The following is a 14257-nucleotide window of genomic DNA, read 5'->3' as shown; positions in this document are numbered from 1 at the left end:
CTTCTAAATTATAGATATGATACAGAATTTCTTATTTCAAATATTGTGTTTTATCTTAGTTTTATTTTCAATGGGATTTCTGATTGTGATGTAAAGTAAATTGTAATGAAAACATGAAAGTTCGAAACTAAGATAAGGGTATTAGCTCTGTGATGTCTTGTGACTGTCAACTTCCGTCTTTTGTAGGCAGACGAATGATATCATGATTTAAAAGACATTTTCAATAAATGCACGCGGTCTGCATCTTAGCCAAACATGTTTTTTAGTGCTGACGATGAAGATCAAGACTTTCTCTCCCCAGGAGGGTCTGTACAATGTCAAGTTTATTTGAAAAGTTATAATTTGTTGCATTTCAGATATTAGGGGGTGGTTCATCATGTTCATGCACACCTGCTAAACAGTGTACATGGTGTAGACTGCTATCAACACGCATAATGTCTTTTAATATGATTGTTTTCTTGAGCAAAGCATATTTGTCTACAATGGAATATATATTTTTTTAAATATTCATAGCAAAACAATAGACAATTAGCAGATTATATCAGGTATATGAAACTATAGAAAGAATAATCTTACTGTTAACGCTCAGGTCACAGTAAGAATTTGTCCCATATACTTGCAGGGGAAAAAGACATTTTTATACATTACAAACCTTTTTGATCATGCATATGTAGTTAAGTCACAGGGGCTCGTCACGAAGTTTTTTCAACCTTTTATATATACCACCTCTATACTATAAAATACATGTATTTTATTGTATAGAGGTGGTATATATAAAAGGTTGAAAAAACTTCGTGACGAGCCCCTGTGGTTAAGTCCACAAAATATCCATTTAATAAGTTGTACCAAGGCATTTTGTTAATATACACGTTTGAAATTGCCTGCCATTTTGTTGGAAATTGCACTTGGAATGTCTCAGGTTTTATCATTAAAATGGCGACCGTAAATGGCAAATTTTCAAACATGATGTTAAAAGTGGCAGTGATTTCGTTGCAAAAACAGTTAATGTGGTAAAATGGGAATATAAAAGAGCAACATTGTAGGTATTTGAGACCAATCATAGGAAAATTTAGGCGAGATACAGCGCTATATAATTTTTTTATTTGCTACGAAGCGAGAATATGGGACAAATTTTCTATCGTTAAACCGGGTCCGTAGGACAACTGTCATTTTAACGATAGAACATTCTATCTAATGAAACTAAAACTTACAATTCATTGTCAGATGGGTAATTTAATTCTTAAATTTCTTTGATGCTGTTTCACCAAGCTGATAAAACCATGTAACATTGTGAGCGACTCATGTCACATTAGAATGGTAAAAGTTAGAACTTAGTTATATGGGAATTCATCATTATATACCTATAAAAATGATAAAATACTTACCAAAAAAAACTTTCACAGAAACTGATATTAACTTAATAAAGGCTTCAAAATTGTAAATGCAGAACTTCAGAAAAGAATCAAAGACTTAACTGTATACATGTATATGGAATATGGATCTAAATTTCCTTGGCAAATGAGATTATGTGGTCTCAAAGTTCTCATATTTTGTCACATCATAGGTGTCGAACAGGGGGGGAAGGGGGGCTTAGCCCCCCCCCCCTACTTTTTTTTGCAAAGTTAGACCTAACCATTAGGCACATAACATCAGAGAGGGTTAAGCCCCTCACCGAGCCCCCCCCCCCCCCCCCCCCCCCACTTTTTCTCACAGCAAACATAATTGTTCCTAAGTTTACTTTGAAAAGATTGAAATATTGACAAGTTGAAGGCTTAGGAATTTCATTTTTTTTTTTTTTTTAAATTTTGAACTAAAGGTATACTCTCTATTTGACCTTTACTATTGTCTTATACAAATAGTTTAATTTACATGTACTACATTGAATATGTATCATTTTATTTTAGTACATATTAAGAATAAGACACTGAACTACAAATAAGTTCAAATACCCGTAATGCACTTACAAATCTTGATAAGTTACACCTGTACATGTAACAAGTAATAGATATTTACTCACTATGAATTAATGATGTGGTTTTTACAGATCAAAATTAGGTTCTTTATTTGGAGGAGGAAGTAAAGGTGGAAATGAATCCTTAACGTACACTGCACCTAAGCAGCCAAAGAAAGCAGGTATGTTATATAATTATGTAAAAGTTACAACTTCCAAGTATAGTGTATGTATCAGGATTAATTTTCAGAAATTTAATTGAAAGTTTGTTTCACTAAGGTGAGTTTTTTTTATGATATTAATGTGCTACACGATTTATTGTCTTAGTTTTTTGTCTCAATTTTCACATATACTAGGTAAAGATACTGTGTATGGCATTTTTTAAATGCAGTGTAGTCCAGATATTGATATGCTTTCACAAAGTTATAAATTGATTTAAAAGGGAAAAGATATGTACCACAGAAAAGGGCATACATGTACGTTGAATAATGAGCAGCATTACGTTATTCTACTTTAATGGTTGTTGAGCCAGAATGTTTGAAAATTGATTTGAAATAATTGCAATAAATTTTTAAAAATCAGGTTCTTCCTCCAAAATTATTAAACTGTTTTTGTCTTTTTTTATCCTGTATAGCAGCAACTTTAAAAGGGTGGTTTTCAGACCTCTCATATATTTATGTGAAGTTCAATTTAATGTGTTTTACAGAACCAGCATCAGCTGCTTCACAGTCCAGTTCAGCACCTCAACTATTGTTTGCCACTGCAGTTCAAGCATACAAATAGTATGTATAGAACTACAGCAAAACTCGTTTATAGCAAATTTAAATGAACCATAGATAGAACTTCATTACAACTGTAATTCGTTATAGGTTTCTAGCGAATTTGTAAGAAATCTTATAGCAAATTCAATGTAAAATGGTCACCTGAAAAAACTTCAAAACTAACCTTTTGAAATGTTTACCCACATTCATTTGATCTTCTTTTATTTTACTATAAATAAAACAATTATTGTAAATTGATTGATTGATTTCAATACATTTTAGTGTTGATGGAAAGTATGCCAATCAAGGTAAACTGGGTGCTGCAGTTCTAGGATCCCATGCTAACCAATCTGTAAGATATTTCTCAGAATTTGATAATTTTGATTTTTAATATAAGTGTATATTATACCGGGAATAGTAATTAATATTGAATGAATAATTTTGTTTTTAGAAATACGAAAATGTATTAATTATTTCTGTAAGCTCAATCTAGAATATCTATTTTTGTTTGCAGTACAGGGTCCTTCTCTATGTAACAAAAAACCAGCAAGTATCAAATGCCACAATTTCACCAGCATTTGTATACACAGTAAGTAGCTGTGCTTTGATTTATATCAAATGAGTTTCATCAACTGCATTGGAAAAGTTGACCCAAAGACACCATCTAAACTTTTACATAAAAAACATTGCATCTACCGATATTGATTGAGGGTTATTTGCTACAAAAGATGATGTTGATGATAAAATGAGTTATTTTATTTTAAATACAGTAATAATAATAATATCTCTTTGTATCAAATAAATGTACTAAGAAAATTACAGTAGAGAAAAATTTGTAACCATTTGCTATAATGGGATTTGCGATAGATCTGATGGATAATTTAAAATGATCTTTCTATTTATCAGATATATTTTTCCACTTCTTTAAACTGACTATTTTTTTTCAGGTACAGGCAAATAACTATGGGAGTTTTTATGACGACCAGAGGCAGACCTGGTCAGTAATGTTTGACTCTGAGGCTAATGCAGTGCAATTTGCCAAGCAAGTGAGAATCCAGAATTCTTCTTAATTACAAACTTCTAGGATTATATATTAGCTTAATGATATAAAGCATGAAATCTTTAGATCAGGAGTGTTGTAATTTAACCATGTATGTAATATTTCAGGTTGCTTTGTCAAAAGCCAACAGTGCAGGAGGAGAGCTATCTAGTCTGGTCTCCCAGGACCTGCAGTTGGGGGATGGGGCGGCCGTGGATACCGGTGACATGGTGGAGGTCAAATACACGGGGTGGCTCCTGACCAACAACACACAGGGACAGGTAAACTCACTCACCTGGGGGTTTCTGTGTTACATTGCACATGTATTGTCAAATGATATGTGTATATTTAAGACACTAACTATGTTTGAAATTGTATCTTTTTTGATGAATTGAATTATATGCACATGTACTTTTTTTTTGCAGGAATTTGACAGCAATGTAAAAGCAGACAAACTCTTTAGATTCAAAATCGGAGGTGGTAAAGTAATCAAGGTAAAGTACAATGTGTATTTAGAGAGATACATACATTGTGATAAACATAATTCTGTAATCCTCTACGTCTTTTAACATTATTTCTATATACTGTTGATTGGCAGGCTTGGGACCAGGGTGTGATTGGAATGAAGAAAGGTTCTAAAAGACTTCTTGTGGTTCCACCTAGTCTCGGCTATGGAAGTCAAGGAGCTGGCAGTAAAATTCCACCCAATTCTACTCTTATATTTGAAATAGAGATTGTACGGGTAGGTATTGTTCACAGCATAAGATGATAATGGATGATATTTCTGTTAGTTATTGATATGTGGGAGTGGATTTGCATTGATATGACAGCCTAACTTTCATTTGTTCAAAGTGCATTGTAGTATGAAATGCAAAGTAATTTATTGTTGACACATTTTAAGGTTAAATTTGCCAAAACAGCTGATCCCACGGGTCAATCTCCTGCCCCTGCTGTGGACACCCCCCAGCCTTCTAGTACCCCATCCCCTGCAGAGGAGATGGAGGATGATCACACAATCAAAGGGAGAACCAAGTCCCTAACAGAGCACATGGTGCAGGTACATCAAACAAATATCTTAAAAATTATTTTATAAAGCCAATTAGAAAGACTGAATTGTTTTGAAATAGCACAAAGAGAATTGCTGTTGTGACAATCAGAGTGAAATGATATGATTTGTATGTGTGATATTATTTATTGAATATTTTTTATAAACATACAAGTTTATAAAACAAAAATTTCACAACTTTATTGTCACAAATTTTAGATATAATCATAGTGAATGAGTCAGAGTACTCTTAGCAATTTATGTAATATTTTATTGCCTTCACTTGAAGGGGGGATCTTCAAACAAAGCCAAACTGATCTCCAGAATGGCCAAGATGGGACAGCCGATGTTACCCCTGGTGGGGGCGGTCCCAGCCCAGCAAGACAGTGATGAGGAGCAGGTGATGGTGGGTAGCTGTTCCAGATCAATGAATCAATGACAGAATATTTAGAGTTATGATATTTCTATTGGTAATGAAAATGATGTATTGTGCATCAAAAAAATCTAGTGATAAAATAAAATATGAAATTTGAGCATAGGTATAAGTAGAATTTGATTAAGATTTTCTTTACCCAGGAATCACCGCAGCCTGTGATGGATGCCCCATCTCAGCCTCAACAGTCAAACATGAACCCCCCAGTAGCTAAACCTGTAGCACACCACCCTCAACAACCAGCAATGCAGCCAACAGTTCAGCCCTCACATCAGCCAGTACAAATGATTCCACAGCAGCCAGCTTTTCTACAAAGTTAGCCTTTCAGAACTTAAAAAAAATACTTAATACCTTATCATCAAAGAGACTAATGCTATGTAATGATCATCCATAATTTGTTGAAAATTTTCAGTAGATCAAAGTCAGTGCATTGAAGAGGTAAAATCTAAAAATGTTCTTTTTCTTTTTGTGTGTAGAAATTCCTGCTGCCCAGCAGTTGTCTGTTTATCAGCCCCAAATGGTACAGCCAGGGATGATGCCACAAGGACTCCAGGTACACAAGTGTTACTAATATGCAGAAAAACACTGCATTATTTTATTGTGTTCATCTGTCCATGAAAAATGGTTTCATGAATTTTGCAGAATGGATTCCAGCCAACAAGTACATACCAAGCTCAGCCGCAACAGATGGCCGGAGGAATGCAGCAACCCATGTACACAGGTAAGATTTGCAACTCATCTGTATGTTGTGAAAATTGATCATTGTTATCGCTACTACTATCATCATGATGGTAACAGTTGTAATTTAATTATAAAACAATGATAATCTTAAAGGTGCTGGACAACCACATGAACAAAGTAAGACATCCCTGTGCACCATCATATTCTTTATAAATACATGTGTGGCAACAATGACTACACCCCCGCCCTCTTTTCCTTAACACATAAATTTATTTTGTTGAGATGAATCATTATTATCCATTTTATCCTCATTTAAGACTAGAATATCAAAATGTGACATTTTGAATTTTATTTTTTACACAATGACCATTGTTTTGGGTTTGATGTGACAGGTATGGGACTGGGTACGGGGATGCCTATGATGAGCCAGGCGGGAGAACCAGGTCTACCGCTACTTCTCACAGAGACCAGGCAACAGAACACAGAACTACGACTGTCTGTCGGCAAAATGCAAGACAAGATAGAACAGCTCCTGGAGAAGGTCTGTACCAGGCTAAGTGTTCGTTATTGTCTTGTCTACTTCGGTAGTTACTTGACTTCTCCATGCGTCTGAAGTATCAGCCATTCCCCTGGTTGACTGTCATTATATTACTATCATCACATTTTTTTGGTCTCTTTTCATAGAATCATCAGTTGTTTTATGCCTTTACTTATAACATTACTTAGTAAAAAAAAAATTTTATAATCATATCATCACTAATTGTAGGAATGTTAAGAAAATTTAACGTAAGTTTACAGGATTTGTATCATAAAACTGAGTTGCATATTCATATTATATTTAGGTGAACACATTGCCTGTAAATGTATTTTATAATATGAGAATTTTCTTTGATATACATGTACATGTACATTAAACCGGCGATATTTTTTAAGTTAACCATTTACATTTATCTATATTTAGGTTGATGTACTCCAAAAGAAAGGTGCCATGGCTCTGGAATCCTCCTTACCAAGCATGGAGTCCTCTGTTTTGATGCACAACATCGAAAGAATTGTGCAGGCATGTACTGAATCAACTCATAGCCACTTGTTATGATGACCATTCTTGCTGTGTACAATTAGATTATAAAGTTCTGTTTGTTTTTCAAATAATTATAGGAAAATGAAAGGCTAAAGAAAGAGGGCTATGAAAAAAGTGCTAGAATAGAAAAACAGAATGACAAGATTTCAGAACTTTTGCAGAGTAATCAAATGTAAGTACCTGAATTCTTCAAAAATTTTCTTTACCCTCTAACAAGAACATATTCATATTTATGATATCTTGTTCCTTGTCATATTAGTGATTTTCAATTTTCTCCCACTTGCCTATATGATTCAGATTGAGATAAAAATCTTATCTCTTTTATGTTTATTTCTGGATTGACTCGAAAATAGTTTCCCATGTAAAAAACTTATTTATTGTCTTGTTTTTAAATTGGATGAATACCTAAGATAATGGCCTCACTTTCTATAAATATGCTCACAAATTTCATCCAGTATTATCTTTCTTGAGCTCCATGTAGACATTTATTTACAAAGGTATGTGGAGAAAAGCCAGAGTCTCCTGGAGCAGAGAAACGAGGGCTTCATTACAACTGCCTCTCAGTCCCAGGCCAAAGTCCTGGCTCTGGAACAGGAAAAGGTCAGTCCTCTACACAGGAGTTCCATCCAGAAAATCAGTGATCTTCCTATTATTTCCTGTATATGTGCATATAAATGATCTTTATTTTAATTTTTCTAGTGTGGAATTATTTAGATATTGGTGGGGGGGTCCATTTTCAAGGATTGTATAGTTCTGAAGGCCAAAGGATGTAATTTATTAGATTCAATTAGATTCACTGAGTTGAGACTGTGTTTTATAATTAAGTGTGAATATTTATCAAAAACTTGAAAGTACTTGTGTAGATTTTGATGATCTGTAGGTCAATCTTGCAACCAAGTTGAGTACAGTGACTGCCCAGCTAGGGGAGGCACAGCTACAGTTAACGGAGCTGAGAGAGAAAGAGTTGACAGCCCGACAAAAGGTGGATAACTCCGACCAAGAGTCACGCAAAACGCAGCAAGAAATTCAGGCCTTGAAATCTCAACATCAAGGTATAATCTGTGGCTAGTACAAATGAAGGCATTGTTATTTGAAATCTTAAATTATTAAAGTTTTTTTTTTTGCCCTATTATGATGTAACTTGATAATCAATATTTATTGTAGAGGATGAAGAAAAAATGGCAGAGTTGAGTAGAGAATTAAAGCAGGAAAAACAAAAGAGAAAAGAACTTGATAATAAATTTTCTCAAATTCAGGAGGAAATTGCAGATATGAAATCAACAAATGAGACCCTGCAAAAGGTTGGACAATTAAACTAATTGTGATGAAATCGATATTTTTCAATTTTATTTGTAAATTTGTTTATCAATATACATGCACAAATGTTTAAATTATATACTACATACAGAATTTGTTTTGCCCTTCTTCACTTGCAAATGGTTTTTCCTATCTTGAATTCACCCAAGTTGTGTCTAAAGAGAGATAATTTGAGACATTGGAATTTACAGTCTTAAATTCGCCCACTAACAACCAGAAAGAAAATAAAATGGGGGCAAATATTTCCTTGCTGTATACAGTAATGCAGTCAGTTAAACATTCTAATGTCTGTAACTCAAAGCAAACTGCCTTTGTAGAATCTGAGTGACAGAAAAAGAAAGGCAGCAGAGGAAAAAAGGAGAATAGAGGATGAATTTGAGGAATCAAAACTGAGCCTTGAGGTGGGATTTCAAATATGAAATTGAAATTTGTTTTATGAATAGTAAAGCAGTTTATTTCAGAGTAAAAAAATTCAGATTACTGGTAAAAATGATTAATATGTAATATTAATTATGACGCATATACATGATTGGCGACTTCAAATTTAGCCATTTGATACAGATTAACCACCTACACAGTATATAGCAAATTGGTTGATATTCTTAAAGAGTGATGAAGGTTATTTAGTATTTTGTCTGAATTTAATAAGTTATGAATTTGTGATATATTTTTACTTCAGCAAGAGATTCAATCACTACGTGAAAAATTGAGAAAACAGAAATCTTCTACAGGTGTGGTAGCTGCAGAGCAGGTAAGAACAAGAAATGTGATTGTAACAGAGAAAGTATGGTCTGTGATTTGTAGTCCACAGAAATTGTTTAAGTATATTTATCTTGTATATTAGATATCACAAGTAGAGGAAGAATTAAACAGAGAATGGAAGGAGAAATGTGACCGTCTTCTCAATGCTGCCAATGAAAAGCACAATAGAGCTCTGTTGGCGATGAGAGAAGAGAAAGAGGAATTCGAGGAAAAATTATCAGTATTACAAAATAAGGTATGCAACTATAGATTCCTCATATTATTCATGTACTTCATTCTGCGATTTAAACCGTTTTGCATCAAATCGCAAGAGTATAAATTCTGAATTTTTATCATAGTTTCATTTACTAGTTAACATCTGTCTGAAAAGTAAAAGCAATATTTAAAATTAATCATGTATTTTAGCAATCCATGATTTGCTGCATATTTGTTTGAATCAAGTTTATAACGACAACCTGTGATCTTTTGAAATGATTCGTCAAATTGAATAATTTTTTTTTTCATTGGGAAGTACATCAATTTCAAAACTCAAATGAAGGTGACTTTTGTAGATTCAGACAATGAAAAATGAAAATGTAAGTGGAGATGAAAAACAGAAAGAACTAGAAGAGCAGTTAGAAGAAATGTCTGTATGGAAAGACAAGGTAATTGATAAAGCTTTTCACTTCAAACATGCAAGATTAGACATTATTTGAACATATTTAATCTTTAATCAACAAAAATAACACCTTTGTTATTGTCGTGTTACTCCCATCTATTACAGTATGAGAAACTACGATCACAAGCTGCTGGTATGAAGGAGAAATATGAAGAGCGCATTGGAGAGCTAGAGAATGAGAAAGAGGAGTTGGAGTCGGAGAAAGAGGCTGTCCAGGAGAAGATCCAATCACTCCAGAAAGAGCTAGCCAACAAAGGGGTCTCCACCCAGGGCAGTGCTGCTCCTAGTACTGATATAGCATTAGAGGTAATAAATACTAATAAAGTCCTAGATATAGTCTTCAATGTATTACAATGTGAGTACTGATGAATCAATGGAGGTAATAAGTATTTGTGTAGCTTTAGAGATAATAAGTACTGATATAACCTTGACAGAAATAAATACTGATAAAGTCCTAGATATAGTCTTCAAGGTAATGCAATGTGAGTACTGATGAATCCATGAAGGTGATAAGTATTTGTATATAGCCTTAGAGGTAATATGTACTGATATAGCCTTGGAAGTACATGTAATACACTCTAAAGTGCAAACACTGGTTTAAGAGGTAACAAGTACTTGTAAAGCCATCTAAGTACTAAGTACAGATATGTAGTCACGGAGGTAATAAAGCATTCTAGTGGTAATTTTAAAATACATTAAATCCATGTATAAACAAAGATTGGAGTAAATGTTTTAATACCACACACTTACTTGCGAAAATTGCCGGAAGAAAGTATTAAGGGAATGAAGCATGCTGATACTCCATAGGATACATGTGTTAACATTGTATCTACAATATTAGGATTTTGAAAAGGAAAAAATGTATGTATGATATAATTATAAGGCAGGTTTGTCATTTTATCTTACCTCATATTTTTCCTTGTTTATTCCCTAATGTTCCGTCCTCAGTATATACTGTAAGGATCATCATACAATACATGTACATTACATTAGAAGACTTGTATTCACTAATTACCCACTGCCACATTCTCCTTTCTATTTCAGCCTCTTGTAATCCTTCAAATCTACAGTCTTATATATAATACATTTATTCATATTTTTTCCAGGTCAAGAAGATCATGAATTCTGTGTACCAGCAGCTGCGTTCTAATTTTGAGGCTGGCACTTCTTATCAAGGAGCCGATGTCCTAGCAGCTATTTTAGGGGTTATCAAGGTAGTCTACAATAGCACGATTCTGTCTCAACATCTTGTAAGGTCAAAAAGATATTACATGGATATGTTCTCTGTCTTAACTCATTGTATTTTTTATTTGCAGCTATTGATTCAAGGTTTATATATCTCAGAGAGATAGCAATGCTTATATAGAGATAATTTGTGTTAATGACATGCAATTTTGTGAAACAAATATTTTTTTTCATTGTTTCTAAATTACCCCTTTGTAAATGTTTGTGTGTTGGGATCTCCATTTTTCCTATTCTTTCTTTAATTTTAATTCGTAAACATGTTTTATAGAAATACAGTTAAAAGCTGACTATCATGTAAGAGGGCCCTGATATGTAGGTAAATGAAAGCCAGCCTAGGACAAAAACACAATTAGAGCAGTTATAACAACTGCTTGGACTTTTGATCGGATGTTACTATCTAGTTTGCTTATCAAAACAAGCTGCCAAATACTGACCTTCTTTCTTTAAATGTGCTAAGAGAAGCTCATGTATTCATTTATAGAATTTCAAAGTTTTTCCTCAAGGTCTGCTTTGTTGTGTAAAATTGACACTGTTTCAACTGAAATATACATTCGTAGATGAAACCGAACAAATGTTATTGCATTAAAATTATTTATATTAATTAGCCAATGACCAGACTGTTACTGTAACCATAAGTTGACCCTACCTTTATCCAATCAAAGTTTGACGTGCTCTGTCCAAAGTCTAAGCTCTTGTTAAATGGCTCTACTGGTACTTCATATCAATACATATACATAAATATAAATTTTTCATTACTACTCTAGGAAACAACTCTTAAGTTGGTCCAGCAAAGTTCTTCACCAAAAGAAACTGGAGATGATGACGAGGAAGATGATGAAGAGGAAGATGAAGAGGAGGAAGATGAGGAAGAAGAAGGAGATGAAGAGGAAGATGATGAAGAGGAGGAGGAGGAACAAGAGGAAAAAAGTGATGCCAAGGAGCAAGTCAGTAAGGAAGAGCACCAAGAGAAATTAGACACGCAAGGTAAGTGTATGATGCAAAATTCAACAATAAAATGATTAAAGCACAATCTATTAATACATGATAATGATTAAATCAACATGTAATTTAAATGCAACAAAAATTAAATGTGCATATAGGAATAATTTTTTAAAATTTCTTTCTACGACTAGAAGAGGTACCTATAAATGAAGAGGAAAATGAAGTAAATGATTCCTCTTTAGAAAATAACATTGATAAACCAGCTAATGAAAAGGGGGAAATTAATTCTGAAAAGGAATCTTCTGAAAACCAGGAGAGGCCACCTACTGTAGATGACATCCCCCCACAGGCCAGTCCTCCTCCCCAGGAAGAATCAAGAGAGGAGGGACCCAAAGTTATTGAGCTAGATAAAGACAGGGGAGACGAAGTGGCCTCGGATGGGGGGAAGGAAGAGGCCCCAGATGGGGGGAAGAAAGAGACCCCCAAGGAGGATGGAACGAAAAACAAGTTTGACGACTTTGAAGTTCCTGCAATTGTTTCAAGAGAACCCCCACCAATGACAGATGAGGAGGATTCTACAGAGAGTGAAAAGACAGAACAAAATAATGAGTAATTGATCTCTTATTATATTTTACTGTATTAATACGGATATCTACAGTTATTCATTAAAACATTTTAATATTAATTGTTAGATTGTTATTCGTATACTCCTAAGTGTTAAATTTACAGCATATATGGTTGCTGCAGTATAATCTATGTTTGTTTTAATCAATTTTCAAGGATTTGGTGAACACTAATTTGGTTTTGAGGGTATTTAAATTCATGGACAATGGTTTAACTAATAACATTTGTTATCAAGTATCTATAATACGTGTACAAGATGAGCTTTGATTTTGTTGATCAACTCAACAACAAAATGCAGTAAAATTTGTGTTGAAGGAGTATTGATGGTATGAATCATTTAGAAGTGCTCTCTTTCTCTTTGTTGTAGTCCTTTGTTTGGGGAGGATGACAATGTAGCGGATACGTTTGGTGATACTTTCCAAACGACGCAGCCAAAAGACCAGAAGGAGGATAAAAAGAAGAAACCAGAAGTCAAAGACTTAATGGAGGATGTAAGCATTAAACTGAATTACGTCAAAGGAGACATTCTAATTTAATGATTAGTATTGTTTTAACAATGAACAGAATGTTAAATGTCAAATGCACACTTTAACAGTGCATGCTCAATTTACGTGGAAAACTGGTGTCTCCTAGTTGATTCAGTACACATTATTGTACCAGTACACCCATTTATAAATTTTGCATACATGAGAGATTGTGAAGATAAAAAGTATTGAGTTACATGGTAGTATGAATCTTATTGTTTTTTTGGTAAGGAGGTGTCTCATCCCTCTTTAAGGTCAGACGACACGTTCCTCAATTTTAGATAACTTTTTCCAGGAATTTGTTAATGGTTTACTACTACTTTGTCAAGCTTTCTTGCAAAAAATTAGGGTACCTTACCAAGTATTTCTGCAAAATACTAGAGTATGCAATTTCCTATATAATCTTCTTGAAAATACACTTGAATTGCTGATATAAAAATAAATACACCTACAGCAGAGCGAAACTCACAATATTATAACTATATCTCCGCCAGGGCGGGGCTTTGAACTCACGATCTCTAGAACCTATACGCTTCTGGCAGTGAGCGGCTACGGTTCTAACCACTCGACCATCTAGACATATAACCAAATCCAAGTAAATTTTGATCATTTTTAAAGTAATTATAAAATTAAAATTTTTTATTGGAACTTTTCATTACGAGGAGATACAAGAAAGATTCTCGAGGAACGTGTCGTTTGACCTTTATAGAGAACAATGTCATAAGATACAGAAAAACCAAAATCCTCACAATTAACTAAATGACAAGTGGTAATTTTTCTGTTGTTGTAGGACACCAAGCAGGCCCCTCCCCCTCTGTTTCCAGATGATGATGATGAAGACGATTTAGACTGGCTCAGCTAGCACAGCTGGGCTGTAGGAGGATAAAGGACTCTGTGATATTTTCATTTCATCCCATCTGTTGATCAGATACTCCAAGCATATTGTGGACCATTCGAATTCCCCACTTGCTTTATGACTGTTGGTTGAATCAAAATAATGGTGCAATTCTTTATGTAACTGTTGATATGTTTTAATTTCAATTACAAGCATACAAATCACAGTTAGACTTCAGATTTATAAACACACAGATCTGTGTTTATTTTTAATATGTAAGGTTGAACAAGATTAATTACATTGATGTATGATTCCAATAAAAATATTCAGTAACCAAAGTACATTAAGTTATGTAATTT

The 14257-nt window shown here is 33.9% G+C and overlaps 1 protein-coding gene across 4 annotated transcripts; it reads left to right on the top strand.

Annotated features, from left to right (window-relative positions):
* The first annotated feature begins 155 nt into the window (after window positions 1–155).
* Window positions 156–14236, top strand: LOC128192214 (FK506-binding protein 15-like). 4 transcript variants are annotated; one of them, XM_052864737.1, is made up of 31 exons: window positions 156–305; window positions 2045–2133; window positions 2658–2733; window positions 2995–3064; window positions 3227–3301; window positions 3660–3758; window positions 3880–4032; window positions 4177–4245; window positions 4350–4493; window positions 4653–4808; window positions 5086–5196; window positions 5373–5544; window positions 5706–5782; window positions 5872–5950; window positions 6064–6087; window positions 6303–6451; window positions 6872–6970; window positions 7069–7163; window positions 7489–7591; window positions 7872–8043; window positions 8156–8292; window positions 8626–8709; window positions 8988–9059; window positions 9153–9305; window positions 9622–9714; window positions 9834–10034; window positions 10835–10942; window positions 11738–11957; window positions 12107–12524; window positions 12907–13030; window positions 13854–14236. In XM_052864737.1, exons 1-31 carry the CDS (start codon window positions 256–258, stop codon window positions 13923–13925), a joined length of 3744 nt encoding a protein of 1247 aa, XP_052720697.1. In that variant the 5' UTR covers window positions 156–255; the 3' UTR covers window positions 13926–14236. The 4 variants fall into 4 exon arrangements, with proteins under 4 accessions (XP_052720697.1, XP_052720696.1, XP_052720695.1 ...); XM_052864736.1 differs by having other exon boundaries at window positions 5086–5202; window positions 12110–12524; XM_052864735.1 differs by having other exon boundaries at window positions 5086–5202.
* The last annotated feature ends 21 nt before the right edge of the window (window positions 14237–14257 follow it).

This window comes from Crassostrea angulata, chromosome 7 (assembly GCF_025612915.1).
Source record: "Crassostrea angulata isolate pt1a10 chromosome 7, ASM2561291v2, whole genome shotgun sequence".
Lineage (NCBI taxonomy): Eukaryota > Metazoa > Mollusca > Bivalvia > Ostreida > Ostreidae > Magallana > Magallana angulata.
Note: the sequence above shows the minus strand (reverse complement) of the source record. Positions and strands in the feature narration are given on the sequence as shown.